The following is a 20,663-nucleotide window of genomic DNA, read 5'->3' as shown; positions in this document are numbered from 1 at the left end:
TCAACAGATTGACATCAGCCCTGTCGTGGAAGAGCTTAAGGCGGTTTACATGGATCACCCTTTTGGGGCTCCTGCTTGTGCCCAGGTCCACCAAGTAGGTGACCTGACTCTTCCTTTCTAGTACTGGGTAAGGGCCACTCCATTTGTCCTGGAGTGCCCTGGGAGCCACAGGCTCCAGAACCCAGACTTTCTGCCCTGGTTGGAACTCAACCAGTGCAGCCTTTTGGTCATACCAAAACTTCTGGAGCTGTTGGCTGGCCTCAAGGTTTTTGGTTGCCTTTTCCATGTACTCTGCCATTCTAGAGCGAAGGCCAAGTACATAGTCCACTATGTCCTGTTTAGGCTCATGGAGAGGTCTCTCCCAGCCTTCTTTAACAAGGGCAAGTGGTCCCCTTACAGGATGACCAAACAGAAGTTCAAAGGGTGAGAACCCTACTCCCTTCTGTGGTACCTCCCTGTAAGCGAAAAGCAGACATGGCAGGAGGACATCCCATCTCCTTTTGAGTTTTTCTGGGAGCCCCATGATCATGCCCTTTAATGTCTTGTTGAATCTCTCAACTAAGCCATTAGTTTGTGGATGGTAAGGTGTAGTGAATTTATAAGTCACTCCACACTCATTCCACATGTGCTTTAGGTATGCTGACATGAAGTTGGTACCTCTGTCAGACACCACCTCCTTAGGGAAACCCACTCTGGTAAAGATACCAATGAGGGCCTTGGCTACTGCAGGGGCAGTAGTCGACCTAAGGGGAATAGCTTCAGGATACCTGGTAGCATGATCCACTACTACCAGGATATACATATTTCCTGAGGCTGTGGGAGGTTCCAGTGGACCAACTATGTCCACACCCACTCTTTCAAAGGGCACCCCCACCACTGGAAGTGGAATGAGGGGGGCCTTTGGGTGCCCACCTGTCTTACCACTGGCTTGACAGGTGGGGCAGGAGAGGCAAAACTCCTTAACCATGTTGGACATATTGGGCCAGTAGAAGTGGTTGACTAACCTCTCCCACGTCTTGGTTTGTCCCAAATGTCCAGCAAGGGGAATGTCATGGGCCAATGTTAGGATGAACTCTCTGAACAGCTGAGGCACTACCACTCTCCTAGTGGCACCAGGTTTGGGGTCTCTGGCCTCAGTGTACAGGAGCCCATCTTCCCAATAGACCCTATGTGTTCCATTTTTCTTGCCTTTGGACTCTTCAGCAGCTTGCTGCCTAAGGCCTTCAAGAGAGGGACAGGTTTCTTGTCCCTTACACAGCTCCTCCCTTGAGGGTCCCCCTGGGCCTAAGAGCTCAACCTGATAAGGTTCAAGCTCCAAAGGCTCAGTTCCCTCAGAGGGCAGAACTTCTTCCTGAGAAGAGAGGTTCCCTTTCTTTTGCTGTGTTGCAGTTGGCTTCCCAACTGACTTTCCTGTTCTCTTGGTAGGCTGGGCCATTTTTCCAGACTCCAGCTCTACTTTTTCACCCTGTGCCTTGCACTGTGCTCTTGTTTTCACACACACCAGTTCAGGGATACCCAGCATTGCTGCATGGGTTTTTAGCTCTACCTCAGCCCATGCTGAGGACTCCAGGTCATTTCCAAGCAGACAGTCCACTGGGATATTTGAGGAGACCACCACCTGCTTCAGGCCATTGACCCCTCCCCATTCTAAAGTAACCATTGCCATGGGATGTACTTTTCTCTGATTGTCAGCGTTGGTGACTGTGTAAGTTTTTCCAGTCAGGTATTGGCCAGGGGAAACCAGTTTCTCTGTCACCATGGTGACACTGGCACCTGTATCCCTCAGGCCCTCTATTCTAGTCCCATTAATTAAGAGTTGCTGTCTGTATTTTTGCATGTTAGGCGGCCAGACAGCTAGTGTGGCTAAATCCACCCCACCCTCAGAAACTAGAGTAGCTTCAGTGTGGACCCTGATTTGCTCTGGGCACACTGTTGATCCCACTTGGAGACTAGCCATACCAGTGTTACCTGGATGGGAGTTTGGAGTGGAACCTTTCTTGGGACAGGCCTTGTCTCCAGTTTGGTGTCCATGCTGTTTACAGCTATGACACCAGGCCTTTTTGGGATCAAAGTTTTTACCCTTGTACCCATTGTTTTGTGAAGAGGCTCTGGGCCCACCCTCCTGTGCAGGTTTTTGGGGGCCTGTAGAAGACTCTTTACTATTTTTAGTTTTGGTTGTCTCATCACCCTTCTGCTGGGGAGTCTTTGTGACCCCTTTCTTTTGGTCACCCCCTGTTGAAGTCTTGGACACCCTTGTCTTGACCCAATGGTCCGCCTTCTTTCCCAATTCTTGGGGAGAAATTGGTCCTAGGTCTACCAGATGCTGATGCAGTTTATCATTGAAACAATTACTTAACAGGTGTTCTTTCACAAACAAATTGTACAGCCCATCATAATTATTTACACCACTGCCTTGAATCCAACCATCTAGTGTTTTCACTGAGTAGTCAACAAAGTCAACCCAGGTCTGGCTCGAGGATTTTTGAGCCCCCCTGAACCTAATCCTGTACTCCTCAGTGGAGAATCCAAAGCCCTCAATCAGGGTACCCTTCATGAGGTCATAAGATTCTGCATCTTGTCCAGAGAGTGTGAGGAGTCTATCCCTACACTTTCCTGTGAACATTTCCCAAAGGAGAGCACCCCAGTGAGATCTGTTCACTTTTCTGGTTACACAAGCCCTCTCAAAAGCTGTGAACCATTTGGTGATGTCATCACCATCTTCATATTTAGTTACAATCCCTTTGGGGATTTTCAACATGTCAGGAGAATCTCTGACCCTATTTATGTTGCTGCCACCATTGATGGGTCCTAGGCCCATCTCTTGTCTTTCCCTCTCTATGGCTAGGATCTGTCTTTCCAAAGCCAATCTTTTGGCCATCCTGGCTAACTGGATGTCCTCTTCACTGGAGTTATCCTCAGTGATTTCAGAGTTGTTGGTCCCTCCTGTGAGGGAACCAGCATCTCTGACTATTATTTGTGGAGTCAGGGCTTGAGAAGCCCTGCTCTCCCTAAGTAGGACTGGAGGGGGGGAATTTCCCTCCAAGTCACTATCTTCATCCTCTGAGTTGCCATCCTCAGAGGGGTTGGCCTTTTCAAACTCTGCCAAAAGCTCCTGGAGCTGTACTTTGGTAGGTTTGGGGCCCATTGCTATTTTCTTTAGTTTACAGAGTGACCTTAGCTCTCTCATCTGTAGATGGAGGTAAGGTGTGGTGTCGAGTTCCACCACATTCACATCTGTGCTAGACATTTTGCTTCTAAAAGTTGGAATACTTTTTAAGAATCTACAACTGGTTCTACAATCTAATTCAAACTTTTACAAACTTTTAAACTCTAAAAGAAATGCTAAACAGGATCTAACACAAGGCCCTAGCAGGTCTTTTAAGAATTTAGAAAACTTTTCAAATTGCAAAAATCAATTTCTAATGACAATTTTGGAATTTGTCGTGTGATCAGGTATTGGCTGAGTAGTCCAGCAAATGCAAAGTCTTGTACCCCACCGCTGATCCACCAATGTAGGAAGTTGGCTCTGTATGTGCTATTTCAAAGTAAGGAATAGCATGCACAGAGTCCAAGGGTTCCCCTTAGAGGTAAAATAGTGGTAAAAATAGATAATACTAATGCTCTATTTTGTGGTAGTGTGGTCGAGCAGTAGGCTTATCCAAGGAGTAGTGTTAAGCATTTGTTGTACATACACATAGACAATAAATGAGGTACACACACTCAGAGACAAATCCAGCCAATAGGTTTTTATATAGAAAAATATCTTTTCTTAGTTTATTTTAAGAACCACAGGTTCAAATTCTACATGTAATATCTCATTCGAAAGGTATTGCAGGTAAGTACTTTAGGAACTTTAAATCATCAAAATTGCATGTATACTTTTCAAGTTATTCACAAATAGCTGTTTTAAAAGTGGACACTTAGTGCAATTTTCACAGTTCCTAGGGGAGGTAAGTATTTGTTAGTTTTACCAGGTAAGTAAGACACTTACAGGGTTCAGTTCTTGGTCCAAGGTAGCCCACCGTTGGGGGTTCAGAGCAACCCCAAAGTCACCACACCAGCAGCTCAGGGCCGGTCAGGTGCAGAGTTCAAAGTGGTGCCCAAAAACACATAGGCTAGAATGGAGAGAAGGGGGTGCCCCGGTTCCGGTCTGCTTGCAGGTAAGTACCCGCGTCTTCGGAGGGCAGACCAGGGGGGTTTTTTAGGGCACCGGGGGGGACACAAGTCCACACAGAAATTTCACCCTCAGCGGCGCGGGGGCGGCCGGGTGCAGTGTAGAAACAAGCGTCGGGTTCGCAATGTTAGTCTATGAGAGATCTCGGGATCTCTTCAGCGCTGCAGGCAGGCAAGGGGGGGGTTCCTCGGGGAAACCTCCACTTGGGCAAGGGAGAGGGACTCCTGGGGGTCGCTTCTCCAGTGAAAGTCCGGTCCTTCAGGTCCTGGGGGCTGCGGGTGCAGGGTCTCTCCCAGGCGTCGGGACTTTAGATTCAAAGAGTCGCGGTCAGGGGAAGCCTCGGGATTCCCTCTGCAGGCGGCGCTGTGGGGGCTCAGGGGGGACAGGTTTTGGTACTCACGGTATCAGAGTAGTCCTGGGGTCCCTCCTGAGGTGTTGGATCGCCACCAGCCGAGTCGGGGTCGCCGGGTGCAGTGTTGCAAGTCTCACGCTTCTTGCGGGGAGCTTGCAGGGTTCTTTGGAGCTGCTGGAAACAAAGTTGCAGCTTTTCTTGGAGCAGGTCCGCTGTCCTCGGGAGTTTCTTGTCTTTTCGAAGCAGGGGCAGTCCTCAGAGGATGTCGAGGTCGCTGGTCCCTTTGGAAGGCGTCGCTGGAGCAGGATCTTTGGAAGGCAGGAGACAGGCCGGTGAGTTTCTGGAGCCAAGGCAGTTGTCGTCTTCTGGTCTTCCTCTGCAGGGGTTTTTCAGCTAGGCAGTCCTTCTTCTTGTAGTTGCAGGAATCTAATTTTCTAGGGTTCAGGGTAGCCCTTAAATACTAAATTTAAGGGCGTGTTTAGGTCTGGGGGGTTAGTAGCCAATGGCTACTAGCCCTGAGGGTGGGTACACCCTCTTTGTGCCTCCTCCCAAGGGGAGGGGGTCACAATCCTAACCCTATTGGGGGAATCCTCCATCTGCAAGATGGAGGATTTCTAAAAGTTAGAGTCACCTCAGCTCAGGACACCTTAGGGGCTGTCCTGACTGGCCAGTGACTCCTCCTTGTTATTCTCATTATTTTCTCCGGCCTTGCCGCCAAAAGTGGGGCCTGGCCGGAGGGGGCGGGCAACTCCACTAGCTGGAGTGTCCTGCTGGGTTGGCACAAAGGAGGTGAGCCTTTGAGGCTCACCGCCAGGTGTGACAATTCCTGCCTGGGAGAGGTGTTAGCATCTCCACCCAGTGCAGGCTTTGTTACTGGCCTCAGAGTGACAAAGGCACTCTCCCCATGGGGCCAGCAACATGTCTCGGTTTGTGGCAGGCTGCTAGAACTAGTCAGCCTACACAGATAGTCGGTTAAGTTTCAGGGGGCACCTCTAAGGTGCCCTCTGTGGTGTATTTTACAATAAAATGTACACTGGCATCAGTGTGCATTTATTGTGCTGAGAAGTTTGATACCAAACTTCCCAGTTTTCAGTGTAGCCATTATGGTGCTGTGGAGTTCGTGTTTGACAGACTCCCAGACCATATACTCTTATGGCTACCCTGCACTTACAATGTCTAAGGTTTTGTTTAGACACTGTAGGGGTACCATGCTCATGCATTGGTACCCTCACCTATGGTATAGTGCACCCTGCCTTAGGGCTGTAAGGCCTGCTAGAGGGGTGTCTTACCTATACTGCATAGGCAGTGAGAGGCTGGCATGGCACCCTGAGGGGAGTGCCATGTCGACTTACTCGTTTTGTCCTCACTAGCACACACAAGCTGGTAAGCAGTGTGTCTGTGCTGAGTGAGAGGTCTCCAGGGTGGCATAAGACATGCTGCAGCCCTTAGAGACCTTCCTTGGCATCAGGGCCCTTGGTACTAGAAGTACCAGTTACAAGGGACTTATCTGGATGCCAGGGTCTGCCAATTGTGGATACAAAAGTACAGGTTAGGGAAAGAACACTGGTGCTGGGGCCTGGTTAGCAGGCCTCAGCACACTTTCAATTGTAAACATAGCATCAGCAAAGGCAAAAAGTCAGGGGGCAACCATGCCAAGGAGGCATTTCCTTACACTGTTAATATGCTGTTGTTGGAGTTGCAGATAACCATCTGGTTGTATTGCCGAATTACAATCTAAACCTTCCAATCTGTTTCTTCAATGATGCAGGTTCATTCTCTCTTTGGCTTCCTGTAAAAACTGCATTGTAATAGATGACCAGCTGGACGTTTTACCCATTTCCAGCCATGTGGCTAACATAAAACCAGTTCCTCCAAAGTCACAGGTAAGCAGCCTAAGCGACGTTGTAAAACCTCTCATGGTCATATGTCATGAGAGCTTCATCATTATTATTATCATCAGTGATATTTCATCTGCTCCAGCAGGATTTTGGGAGACAGTTTGTGAAGTACCATTTATTATAAATAGTACAATGCTATCACTATTTTGTATTTGTTCACTCCCTTTTTTAAATGCATTATTATTATTATTTTTCACATATAAGCATGTGAACTAAGACCCCCCGCCCCCGCACTCCCACCCCTCCAGTCTCTCCTCCTTTAAGGCTGATTGCCTACTAGAACCCAGAATGTTGTGACCGAACCAGATCTTCGTTTCTGTTTTTCACTTATCTTGGGAGGATTTCAGAAGAATAGAATCTTCTATGAAGCTTTCCTTTATCCCTTTAATTACGTATCACCCTCTTCGCTAGATTGTTTAGTGTTTTTTTTGTTTTATTTTTTAAACTCTCTGGCCTCTTTTCAAACTGATTGTAATGGCAGCTATGCATTCCCACCCCAATGTGGACAAAAGCAGGTGCTGTGTGGAGGCACAATGTGGAACTTTGAGGGGAAAGAAACACATTTCTGAAAACTAGACCCCTGTTGGAGTTGAGGGGCATGATTTGCATGTACCTCACAATGGTTTTTCTTTTACCCTGATGCACTTGCAAACCCCAAACTTTGGCTAAAACTCACATATTCCTAACATAACTAGGAGAGAAAGTTCTGCAATCCCTTGCGATCCTCACATTTCCTACCACTAAGCATTTCAACATGTCTCCCAATAGCAGTGGTACCTCACCTTTATAGGTAGGCCAAGTTTCCATGACACACAAAATCCTAAAACACTATGTGGAGAGGTCAGGTGAGAGGGGTAGCTAGTATGTTTGGGAGCGGGCTTGGCTGCCACCCACCGAAAATGTACCAACCATTGGCATTTTTGAAAACTGGACACCCAGGTGACTCCAAGTTGGTCTTACATGCATGGATCACCCATTGATGACACAATTCCCTGCAAACCTAAAACTTTGCCTACAATCGCACAAAGTGCTAATGATGCGACCTTGCAACATCCACCATAGTAGATGAAGTAAGTGTAGGAAGCTGGCTCTGTAAATACTATATCAAAGTGAGATATAGTGTCACAGAGTCCTGGGGTTCCCCAGAGGCTTAACAGAGGCTAAATAGATTATACTAATGCTCTCTTTTGTGGTAGTGTGGTCGAGCATTTAGGCTTATCAGAGGGTAGTGCCAAGAATTTGTTATACACACACAGGCAATAAATGAAGCACACACTCAATGACTTAACTCCAGGCCAATATTTTTTATATAGCAAAATTATATTCTGTTACTTTATTTCTAGAACCAAAAGGATCTCGTTGCAGGTAAGTACATTAGCAAGTAAGTATCAAGCATATGTATCAACATCACTTTGTTTAGCTTTGATAAAGAAAAGATTTACAAGTAAAAAGCTAATTTTCTATTTCAAAAGTTGACACAGTGTAATTTTCAACACAGTCCTGAGGGGAAAAAGTGTTAGTGTAGTTATGCGGTAAGTACTCGACTTACAGTTCTAGTCTCCGGGGGGGTTAGGATGTTCACTGGATGGGGGTCAAGTTGACTCCAAACACATGCCACCAGCAACACTGGGCCGGTCGGGTGTAGAGGTCAAAGTTGGTGTCGGATTTAGAATTTGATCCTGGGGGCACTCTGAAATAGATCTGCCAGCAGGGCAGAACTTGGATGGGGGTTGGGGGGTGGGGGGGGGGGGGGGTAAGGTGAGCACCGGGAGGAGGCCACAGGTCAGCACCAAACACACACCCTCAGCGGCACAGGGGCGGCCTGGTGCATCCCATTGCTTTTCAGTAGGGGAATACCAGGGGTCACAAAGATGCTGCAGGCTGGGTCCAGGGGGTCAGTTCCGGAAAACCACAACCTGGACAAGGAGGAGGGCTGCCTGCTGGACTGGTGGTCTGATTCCCTAACGCCAGGGAGCTGCTCGTTCAGTGGTACCTTGAGGCGTCGATTCTTGGTCTAGTTCTCTCGCGGTCAGGGGGGTTGTAAGGAAATGCCTCCTTGGCGTGGGGTGGATTTAGCCACACTGGCTGCCTGGCCCACTAACATGCAAAAATACAGGCAGCAGCTCTTAATTAATGGGACAAGTGTAGAAGGCCTGAGGGATACAGGTGCCAGTGTCACTATGGTGACAGAGAAACTGGTTTCCCCTGGTCAATACCTGGCTGGACAAACTTATCCAGTCACCAACGCTGACAATCAGACTAAAGTACATCCCATGGCTATGGTAACTTTAGAGTGGGGAGGGGTCAATGGCCTGAAACAGGTGGTGGTCTCCTCAAATATCCCAGTAGACTGTTTGCTTGGAAATGACCTGGAGTCCTCAGCATGGGGTGAGGTAGAACTGAAAACCCATGCAGCCATGCTGGGTATCCCTGAACTGGTGTGTGTCAAGACAAGGGCACAGTGCAAGGCTCAGGGTGAAAAAGTAGAGCTGGAGTCTGGAAAAAGGGCCCAGCCTACCAAGAGACAAGGAAAGACAACTGGGAAACCAGCTGCAACACAACAACAAAAAGAGAACCTCTCTTCTCAGGAAGAAGTTCTGCCCTGTGAGGGAACTGAGCCTCTAGAGTTAGAACCTTATCAGGTTGAGCTCCTAGGCCCAGGGGGACCCTCAAGGGAGCAGTTGTGTAAGGGGCAAGAAACCTGTCCCTCTCTTGAAGGCCTTAGGCAGCAAGCTGCTGAAGAGTCCAATGGCAAGAAAACTGGAACACAAAGGGTCTATTGGGAAGATGGACTTCTGTACACTGAGGCAAGAGATCCCAAACCTGGTGCCACTAGGAGAGTGGTAGTGCCTCAGGAGTTCAGAGAGTTCATACTGACCTTCGCCCATGATATTCCCCTTACTGGGCATTTGGGACAAACCAAGACGTGGGAGAGACCAGTCAACCACTTCTACTGGCCCAACATGTCCCAGAAAGTTAAGGAGTTTTGTGTCTCCTGTACCACCTATCAAGCCAGTGGTAAGACAGGTGGACATCCAAAGGCCCCCCTCATTCCACTTCCAGTGGTGGGGGTCCCCTTTGAAAGAGTGGGTGTGGACATAGTGGGTCCACTTGAACCTCCCACAGCCTCAGGGAATATGTACATACTAGTAGTAGTGGATCATGCTACTAGATACCCTGAAGCTATTCCCCTTAGGTCGACTACTGCCCCTGCAGTAGCCAAGGCCCTCATTGGTATCTTTACCAGAGTGGGCTTCCCTAAGGAGGTGGTGTCTGACAGAGGTATCAACTTCATGTCAGCATACCTGAAACACATGTGGAATGAGTGTGGAGTGACTTATAAATTCACTACACCCTATCATCCACAAACTAATGGCCTTTGTAGGAAGTTGGCTCTGTATGTGCTATTTCAAAGTAAGGAATAGCATGCACAGAGTCCAAGGGTTCCCCTTAGAGGTAAAATAGTGGTAAAAATAGATAATACTAATGCTCTATTTTGTGGTAGTGTGGTCGAGCAGTAGGCTTATCCAAGGAGTAGTGTTAAGCATTTGTTGTACATACACATAGACAATAAATGAGGTACACACACTCAGAGACAAATCCAGCCAATAGGTTTTGTTATAGAAAAATATCTTTTCTTAGTTTATTTTAAGAACCACAGGTTCAAATTTAACATGTAATATCTTGTTTGAAAGGTATTGCAGGTAAGTACATTAGGAACTTGGAATCATTTCAATTGCATGTATACTTTTCAAGTTATTCACAAATAGCTATTTCAAAAGTGGACACTTAGTGCAATTTTCACAGTTCCTGGGGGAGGTAAGTTTTTGTTAGTTTTACCAGGTAAGTAAGACACTTACAGGGTTCAGTTCTTGGTCCCAGGTAGCCCACCGTTGGGGGTTCAGAGCCACCCCAAAGTCACCACACCAGCAGCTCAGGGCCGGTCAGGTGCAGAGTTCAAAGTGGTGCCCAAAACGCATAGGCTAGAACGGAGAGAAGGGGGTGCCCCGGTTCCGGTCTGCTTGCAGGTAAGTACCCGCGTCTTCGGAGGGCAGACCAGGGGGGTTTTGTAGGGCACCGGGGGGGACACAAGCCCACACAGAAATTTCACCCTCAGCGGCGCGGGGGCGGCCGGGTGCAGTGTAGAAACAAGCGTCGGGTTTGCAATGTTAGTCTATGAGGGATCAACGGATCTCTTCAGCGCTGCAGGCAAGGGGGGGCTTCCTCGGGGAAACCTCCACTTGGGCAAGGGAGAGGGACTCCTGGGGGTCACTTCTCCAGTGAAAGTCCGGTCCTTCAGGTCCTGGGGGCTGCGGGTGCAGGGTCTTTTCCAGGCGTCGGGACTTAGGTTTCAGAGAGTCGCGGTCAGGGGAAGCCTCGGGATTCCCTCTGCAGGCGGCGCTGTGGGGGCTCAGGGGGGACAGGTTTTGGTACTCGCAGTCGTAGAGTAGTCCGGGGGTCCTCCCTGAGGTGTTGGTTCTCCACCAGCCGAGTCGGGGTCGCCGGGTGCAGTGTTGCAAGTCTCACGCTTCTTGCGGGGAGTTGCAGGGTTCTTTAAAGCTGCTTCTTGAGACAAAGTTGCAGTCTTTTTGGAGCAGGTCCGCTGTCCTCGGGAGTTTCTTGGCGTCGTCGAAGCAGGGCAGTCCTCAGAGGATTCAGAGGTCGCTGGTCCCTTTGGAAGGCGTCGCTGGAGCAGAGTTCTTTGGAAGGCAGGAGACAGGCCGGTGAGTTTCTGGAGCCAAGGCAGTTGTTGTCTTCTGGTCTTCCTCTGCAGGGGTTTTCAGCTGGGCAGTCCTTCTTCTTGTTGTCGCAGGAATCTAATTTTCTAGGGTTCAGGGTAGCCCTTAAATACTAAATTTAAGGGCGTGTTTAGGTCTGGGGGGTTAGTAGCCAATGGCTACTAGCCCTGAGGGTGGGTACACCCTCTTTGTGCCTCCTCCCAAGGGGAGGGGGTCACAATCCTAACCCAATTGGGGGAATCCTCCATCTGCAAGATGGAGGATTTCTAAAAGTTAGTCACCTCAGCTCAGGACACCTTAGGGGCTGTCCTGACTGGCCAGTGACTCCTCCTTGTTGCTTTCTTTGTTCCCTCCAGCCTTGCCGCCAAAAGTGGGAGCCGTGGCCGGAGGGGGCGGGCAACTCCACTAAGCTGGAGTGCCCTGCTGGGCTGTGACAAGGGGGTGAGCCTTTGAGGCTCACCGCCAGGTGTCACAGCTCCTGCCTGGGGGAGGTGTTAGCATCTCCACCCAGTGCAGGCTTTGTTACTGGCCTCAGAGTGACAAAGGCACTCTCCCCATGGGGCCAGCAACATGTCTCTAGTGTGGCAGGCTGCTGGAACTAGTCAGCCTACACAGACAGTCGGTTAAGTTTCAGGGGGCACCTCTAAGGTGCCCTCTGGGGTGTATTTTGCAATAAAATGTACACTGGCATCAGTGTGCATTTATTGTGCTGAGGAGTTTGATACCAAACTTCCCAGTTTTCAGTGTAGCCATTATGGTGCTGTGGAGTTCGTGTTTGACAAACTCCCAGACCATATACTCTTATGGCTACCCTGCACTTACAATGTCTAAGGTTTTGTTTAGACACTGTAGGGGTACCATGCTCATGCACTGGTACCCTCACCTATGGTATAGTGCACCCTGCCTTAGGGCTGTAAGGCCTGCTAGAGGGGTGTCTTACCTATACTGCATAGGCAGTGAGAGGCTGGCATGGCACCCTGTGGGGAGTGCCATGTCGACTTACTCGTTTTGTCCTCACTAGCACACACAAGCTGGCAAGCAGTGTGTCTGTGCTGAGTGAGAGGTCTCCAGGGTGGCATAAGACATGCTGCAGCCCTTAGAGACCTTCCTTGGCATCAGGGCCCTTGGTACTAGAAGTACCAGTTACAAGGGACTTATCTGGATGCCAGGGTCTGCCAATTGTGGATACAAAAGTACAGGTTAGGGAAAGAACACTGGTGCTGGGGCCTGGTTAGCAGGCCTCAGCACACTTTCAATTGTAAACATAGCATCAGCAAAGGCAAAAAGTCAAGGGGCAACCATGCCAAGGAGGCATTTCCTTACAGCCTTGTTGAGAGATTCAACAAGACATTAAAAGGCATGATCACGGGGCTCCCTGAAAAACTCAAAAGGAGATGGGATGTCCTCTTGCCATGTCTGCTTTTCGCTTACAGAGAGGTGCCTCAGAAGGGAGTAGGATTCTCACCCTTTGAACTTCTGTTTGGCCACCCTGTAAGGGGACCACTAGCTCTTGTGAAAGAAGGCTGGGAGAGACGTCTTCATGAGCCTAAACAAGACATAGTGGACTATGTACTTGGCCTACGTTCAAGGATGGCAGAGTACATGGAAAAGGCAAGTAAAAACCTTGAGGCCAGCCAACAGCTCCAGAAGTTTTGGTATGACCAAAAGGCTGCAATGGTTGAATTTCAACCAGGGCAGAAAGTCTGGGTTTTGGAGCCTGTGGCTCCCAGGGCACTTCAGGACAAATGGAGTGGCCCTTACCCAGTGCTAGAAAAGAAGTCAGGTCACCTACCTGGTGGACCTAGGCACTAGCAGGAGCCCCAAGAGGGTGATCCATGTGAACCGCCTAAAACTCTTCCATGATAGGGCTGATGTGAATCTGTTGATGGTAACAGATGAGGACCAGGAAGCTGAGAGTGAACCTCTCCCTGATCTCCTCTCATCAAACCCTAAGGATGGCTCAGTTGATGGAGTGATCTATTCAGACACCCTCTCTAGCCAACAGCAATCTGGTTGTAGGAAGGTCCTGCAACAGTTTGCTGAGCTCTTTTCCCTAACCCCTGGTCAGACACACCTGTGTACCCATGATGTGGACACAGGAGACAGCATGCCTGTCAAAAACAAAATTTTCAGACAGTCTGGCCAAGTTAAGGAAAGCATCAAGGTGGAAGTCCACAAGATGCTGGAATTGGGAGTAATTGAGCACTCTGACAGCCCCTGGGCTAGCCCAGTGGTCTTAGTCCCCAAACCTCACACCAAAGATGGTAAGAGAGAGATGAGGTTTTGTATGGACTACAGAGGACTTAATTCTGTCACCAAGACAGATGCCCATCCCATTCCTAGGGCTGATGAACTGATTGATAAATTAGGTGCTGCCAAATTCTTAAGTACCTTTGACTTAACAGCAGGGTACTGGCAAATCAAAATGGCACCTGGAGCAAAAGAAAAGACCGCATTCTCCACACCTGATGGGCATTATCAGTTTACTGTTATGCCCTTTGGTTTAAAGAATGCCCTTGGGCTAGCCCAGTGGTCTTAGTCCCCAAACCTCACACCAAAGATGGTAAGAGAGAGATGAGGTTTTGTGTGGACTACAGAGGACTTAATTCTGTCACCAAGACAGATGCCCATCCCATTCCTAGGGCTGATGAACTGATTGATAAATTAGGTGCTGCCAAATTCTTAAGTACCTTTGACTTAACAGCAGGGTACTGGCAAATGAAAATGGCACCTGGAGCAAAAGAAAAGACCGCATTCTCCACACCTGATGGGCATTATCAGTTTACTGTCATGCCCTTTGGTTTAAAGAATGCCCCTGCCACCTTCCAAAGGTTGGTGAATCAAGTCCTTGCTGGTTTGGAGTCCTTTAGTGCAGCTTATCTTGACGATATTGCTGTCTTTAGCTCCAGCTGGCAGGATCCACCTGAAGAAGGTTTTGAAGGCTCTGCAATCAGCAGGCCTCTCTATCAAGGCATCCAAATGCCAGATAGGGCAGGGAACTGTGGTTTACTTGGGACACCTTGTAGGTGGAGGCCAAGTTCAGCCACTCCAGCCCAAGATCCAGACTATTCTGGACTGGGCAGCTCCAAAAACCCAGACTCAAGTCAGGGCATTCCTTGGCTTGACTGGGTATTACAGGAGGTTTGTGAAGGGATATGGATCCATAGTGACAGCCCTCACAGAACTTACCTCCAAGAAAATGCCCAAGAAGGTAAACTGGACTGTAGAATGCCAACAGGCCTTTTACACCCTGAAACAAGCAATGTGCACAGCACCAGTTCTAAAAGCTCCAGATTACTCCAAGCAGTTCATTGTGCAGACAGATGCCTCTGAACATGGGATAGGGGCAGTTTTGTCCCAAACAAATGATGATGGCCTTGACCAGCCTGTTGCTTTCATTAGCAGGAGGTTACTCCCCAGGGAGCAGCGTTGGAGTGCCATTGAGAGGGAGGCCTTTGCTGTGGTTTGGTCCCTGAAGAAGCTGAGACCATACCTCTTTGGTACTCACTTTGTAGTTCAAACTGACCACAGACCTCTCAGATGGCTGATGCAAATGAAAGGTGAAAATCCAAAACTGTTGAGGTGGTCCATCTCCCTACAGGGAATGGACTTTATAGTGGAACACAGACCTGGGACTGCCCATGCCAATGCAGATGGCCTTTCCAGGTTCTTCCACTTAGAAAATGAAGACTCCCTTGGGAAAGTTTAGTCTCATCCTCTTTCGTTTGGGGGGGGGGGGTTGTGTAAGGAAATGCCTCCTTGGCATGGTTACCCCCTGACTTTTTGCCTTTGCTGATGCTATGTTTTGAATTGAAAGTGTGCTGAGGCCTGCTAACCAGGCCCCAGCACCAGTGTTCTTTCCCTAACCTGTACTTTTGTTTACACAATTGGCACACCCTGGCATCCAGGTAAGTCCCTTGTAACTGGTACCCCTGGTACCAAGGGCCCGATGCCAGGGAAGGTCTCTAAGGGCTGCAGCATATCTTATGCCACCCTGGGGACCCCTCACTCAGCACAGACACACTGCTTGCCAGCTTGTGTGTGCTGGTGAGGACAAAACAAGTAAGTCGACATGGCACTCCCCTCAGGGTGCCATGCCAACCTCACACTGCCTATGCAGTATAGATGTCACCCCTCTAGCAGGCCTTACAGCCCTAAGGCAGGGTGCACTATACCATAGGTGAGGGCACCAGTGCATGAGCACTGTGCCCCTACAGTGTCTAAGCAAAACCTTAGACATTGTAAGTGCAGGGTAGCCATAAGAGTATATGGTCTGGGAGTCTGTCAAACACGGACTCCACAGCACCATAATGGCTACACTGAAAACTGGGAAGTTTGGTATCAAACTTCTCAGCACAATAAAAGCACACTGATGCCAGTGTACATTTTATTGTAAAATACACCCCAGAGGGCACCTTAGAGGTGCCCCCTGAAACCTTAACCAACTACCTGTGTAGGCTGACTGGTTTTAGCAGCCTGCCACACTCGAGACATGTTGCTGGCCACATGGGGAGAGTGCCTTTGTCACTCTGTGGCTAGTAACAAAGCCTGCACTGGGTGGAGATGCTTATCACCTCCCACTTGCAAGAGCTGTAACACCTGGCGGTGAGCCTCACCCTCTTTGTTACAGCACCACAGGGCATTCCAGCTAGTGGAGTTGCCCGCCCATTCCGGCCTCGGCCCCACTTTTGGCGGCAAGGCCGGAGGAGATAATGAGAAAAACAAGGAGTCGTCACTGGCCAGTCAGGACAGCCCCTAAGGTGCCCTGAGCTGAGGTGACTCTAACTTTTAGAAATCCTCCATCTTGCAGATGGAGGATTCCCCAATAGGGATAGGAATGTGACCCCCCTCCCCTTGGGAGGAGGCACAAAGAGGGTGTACCCACCCTCAGGGCTAGTAGCCATTGGCTACTAACCCCCCAGACCTAAACACGCCCTTAAATTTAGTATTTAAGGGCTCCCCTAAACCTAGGAGCTCAGATTCCTGCAACCTAAGAAGAAGAGGACTGCTGAGCTGAAAAACCCTGCAGAGAAGACGGAGACAACAAACTGCTTTGGCCCCAGCTCTACCGGCCTGTCTTCCCCACTTCGAAAAGACACTGCTCCAGCGACGCTTTCCCCAGGACCAGCGACCTCTGAATCCTCAGAGGACTGCCCTGCTCTAGACGGACCAAGAAACTCCTGAGAACAGCGGCCCTGTTCACCCAAGACTGCAACTTTGTTTCCAAAGGAGCAACTTTAAAACGACTGCGTTTCCAGCCAGAAGCATGAGACTTGAAACTCTGCACCCGACGCCCCCGGCTCGACTTGTGGAGAAACAACACTTCAGGGAGGACTCCCCGGCGACTCGGAGACTGTGAGTAACCTAAGTTGTCCCCCCTGAGCCCCCACAGCGACGCCTGCAGAGGGAATCCCGAGGCTCCCCCCTGACCGTGACTGCCTGACTCTCAGATCCCGACTCCTGGAATGGACCCTGCACCCGCAGCCCCCAGGACCTGAAGGATCGGAACTCCAGTGCAGGAGTGACCCCCAGGAGGCCCTCTCCCTTGCCCAGGTGGCGGCTACCCCGAGGAGCCTCCCCCTTGCCTGCCTGCATCGCTGAAGAGACCCCTTGGTCTCCCATTGATTCCAATTGAAAACCCGATGTGTGTTTGCACGCTGCACCCAGCCGCCCCCGTGCTGCTGAGGGTGTACTTTCTGTGCTAACTTGTGTCCCCCCGGTGCCCTACAAAACCCCCCTGGTCTGCCCTCCGAAGATGCGGGTACTTACCTGCTGGCAGACTGGAACCGGGGCACCCCCTTCTCCATTGAAGCCTATGCGTTTTGGGCACCTCTTTGAACTCTGCACCTGACCGGCCCTGAGCTGCTGGTGTGGTAACTTTGGGGTTGCTCTGAACCCCCAACGGTGGGCTACCTTGGACCCAAACTTGAACCCCGTAGGTGGTTTACTTACCTGCAAGAACTAACAATTACTTACCTCCCCTAGGAACTGTGAAAATTGCACTGTCTAGTTTTAAAATAGCTATATGTGTTTTATTTGAAAAGTTTATATGCTATTGTGATTATTCAAAGTTCCTAAAGTACTTACCTGCAATACCTTTCATTTGAGATATTACATGTAAAAGTTGAACCAGTGGTTCTGAAAATAAACTAAGAAAATATATTTTTCTATACAAAAACCTATTGGCCTGGAATTGTCTCGGAGTGTGTGTTCCTCATTTATTGCCTGTGTGTATGTACAACAAATGCTTAACACTCCTCCTTTGATAAGCCTACTGCTCGACCACACTACCACAAAATAGAGCATTAGTATGATCTCTTTTTGCCACTATCTTACCTCTAAGGGGAACCCTTGGACTCTGTGCATACTATTCCTTACTTTGAAATAGTGCATACAGAGCCAACGTTCTACAGGGGTCCTCCGGATTTAGGCTGCAGTCACCAGCGTGTTGGCCAGGAGAGATCAACCCGGGGTGGATACAAGGTCCAACTCGCCTGGGAGCATGCTCTGGACAGGTGTGCCATCTGGACACAGGCTGTGGGCATCGGGTGATGAGTGGGCAGGACTCGCGGATCCAGGACGGTTCTGGAGTCCTTGTTGGAGTTTCCTGAGGACAGGGCTGCTGTCTCTGGAGTTCTTGGTCCTCTGGTGGGCAGGCAATCCTCTAGGGGTTTAGAGAGGTCGCTGGTCCTGCAGGATGTGTTGCCTTTTTTTCAGGGCTTCTGAAGCAGCAGATGAGCCCGTAGGGCAAGTCAGTTGGTGTCTCTAGGCTTCTCTGCTGGGGGAGTCAGCTTAGCAGTTGTTCTTCTCCCTTCTTGTCTTCTTGAGGACAGCATGAATCTGATGAGCTAGGTTCAGGAGAGCCCATAAATCCTGGATTTAGGGGCTTTTTTTAGGGGTCAGAGGGCAGTTGCCAATGGCTACTGTCCCTGAGGGCGACTACATCCTTCCGATGTCCACTCCATTTGGGGAGTGGGACACAGACCTAACCCTCTTGGTCCTTGACCTCCAAACCAAAATGGATTATTCTGCAGGGAGTGGGTCACTTCAGCTCTGGACACCTGAGGAGTGGTCCTAACTGGAGTGGCCACTCTTTCCTGTTTGGCCTAATTTTTCCGGCCGGACTTGCGACCAAAACTGGGGCTTTGTCCTGAGGTCGGGCACCTCCACTCGCTGCAGTGCCCTGGGGCACTGAAAAAGGAAGCATGAGCCTTTGAGGCACACCATCAAGTGTTACAGTTCCTGCAGGAGGGAGGTGTGAAGTACCTCCACCCAGAGCAGGCTTTGTTTCTGGCCTCAGAGAGCATAAAGGCTCTCACCTCATGAGGTCAGAAACCTGTCTGTTAGTGACAGGCTGGCACAGACTGGTCACTCCTGCACTAAAGGGTTGGTTACAATACAGGGGGCATCTCAGTGTGGGTTTATTGTGCCGAGAGGTTTGATACTAAACTTCCCAGACCTCAGCGAAGCCATCATGGAGCTGTAGAGTTCGTAATGACAAACTCCCAGCCCATGTACTCAGTATGGCCACACTGCACTTACAATGTCTAAGAATGGACTTAGACACTGTAGGGGCATATTGCTCATGCGGCTATGCCCTCACTTGTGGCATAGTGCACCCTGCCTTAGGGCTGTAAGGTCTGCAAGAGGGGTGACTTTCCTGTGCCACAGGTAGTGGTTTGTGGGCATGGCACCCTGAGAGGGATGCCATGTTGACTTTACCTTTTTCTCCCCACCAGCACACACAGGCTGCAATGGCAGTGTGTATGTGTTTGATGAGAGGTCCCTTAGGGTGGCACAATACATGCTGCAGCCCTTGGGGGAAACCTCCCGTACCACAGAGCCCTTAGTACTATAGGTACCTTTTACTAGGGCCTTAGCTGGGTGCCGTGGTGTGCCATTTGTGGAAACAGTGATACAGTTTGGGGAAAGAACACTGGTATTGGGGCCCGGTTAGCAGGATCCCAGCACACTCTGTCACGTCAGCATCAATATCAGGCAAAGAATGGAGGTTGACTATGCCAAAAGGGGCACTTTCGTACAGTAAGGGTAACTTCATTTTTCAGCAGTAAGAGTTTGTGACAGCTGATAAATCAAGGAAAGACATTGGTCTTCCTGTGGTGGTCTGCTGGTGAACAACATATGTTGCCAGCTGGATCTGATGAGTAAGCTACTTTTTGTGCCATGTGCAAGTTTTACAACTTATACAGTTGAGCTTTTGAACTTCAGCCAACTGATCCCAAACCGTGACTAGGGAAGTGCTCTCATCACAGACTGTAATGAGGGCATATACATCCCACCTCTCTGAGAATCTGACTGTGAGCAATGTTTTGGAGTGCAGTGCAGTACTGTGGCCTTTTTGGAGCTTCTTACAAACAATCTCCTGCAGAAATCTGTTGCGGCTACACAGGACTGTACAGCTCGATGAATAGCTCTAGAGCAGTAGAGGAATTGTCCACATAAAATGTATAGCCTTAATAAGGAAGTGTTTGGACACAGTCCCACATACTCTTTGCTGTGATTCCTAGCATGAAAGTGCAACAGGCAGGTTTTAGGGAGAAGTCCTTCCCTGTATAGGGACTCAGTTACATGCATAACCAGTAGAGCTCTCAAAAAGCATGTACATCTTGATGTCATAACAAGCTCTTTTTTTGGTATGTACTGTCTGAATGGCAGCACCCTTTATACAGGCTCAAGGACTCATCAACTGCTATATTTTTACCAGGAGTATAAATCTCTGTACACCTGTGTAGGAAAGCGCCTCCTCTTTAACATTGTCCGTCCCCACCCCCCATTTTTATTTTTTTCTGGTACCTGATGTGATTTGGACTGAAAGTGCACTGGATTCCTGCCAACCAGGTCCCCAGTGCCACAACTCTTTCCCAAAACTGCACCGTTGTTTCCCCAATTGGTAGATTATTTAGCACCCTCTGTAAGTCCCTAGTAAATACCCCTAGTATTAGCTATGCAGGAGGTGTGTCACACTTCCATACTGGGCACCCCGCTAGGGTGACTAGCCTGAAGTGGACGTAACTTAGGAAATTCCACCATCTTGCGTGTGTTGGAATTTAGAAATTATGGACAGGGTGATGCCCACTTCCCACAGGAAGTGGTCACCTAGGAGGTGTAGTGACCCCAAGGATAAGTAGCCCAGTGGCTATTACATTTCCCTCCCCGTAACGTCCCCTAAATTGAGTTTTTGAGGGACCCCCTGATACCAGATCCTCAGATCTTCGCCAGACATAAAAGGAGTGGACAAGAAGCCTGTTGAACCCAAGAACCGAGGAGTAAGACTGACTTGGTGCCAACCCTGCTGGCCTGCCTGCTGCACCCGACCCTCACGGAGCATCTGACCTGTCCTTCTGCTGCGGCCTCCAAGAAACTGGGAGAGCTGCCAGTGCTCTGCCAATCGCCAGGAGGAACTCCCTTGGAGTAGATGAGCTGCTCCCCTGCATTTGCAGGCACCCAAGAAAGACCTGGAAGGACCAGGACTGCCAGAA

General features: G+C 49.5%; 1 protein-coding gene across 4 annotated transcripts in view; it reads left to right on the top strand.

Moving 5' to 3' along the window:
- Window positions 1-20,663, top strand: part of NAT10 (N-acetyltransferase 10) — a 326,800-nt gene that overhangs the window by 99,971 nt on the left and 206,166 nt on the right. For all 4 annotated transcript variants that reach the window (XM_069221852.1, XM_069221854.1, XM_069221853.1 and 1 more), the window contains exon 7: window positions 6,295-6,409. In XM_069221852.1, the coding sequence (XP_069077953.1) occupies window positions 6,295-6,409 (115 nt within the window). The remainder of the gene's footprint in view (window positions 1-6,294; window positions 6,410-20,663) is intronic.

The sequence above is a fragment of the Pleurodeles waltl genome, chromosome 3_1, assembly GCF_031143425.1.
Source record: "Pleurodeles waltl isolate 20211129_DDA chromosome 3_1, aPleWal1.hap1.20221129, whole genome shotgun sequence".
Classification (NCBI taxonomy): Eukaryota; Metazoa; Chordata; class Amphibia; order Caudata; family Salamandridae; genus Pleurodeles; species Pleurodeles waltl.
This window is presented reverse-complemented; position numbering and strand designations above follow the sequence as displayed.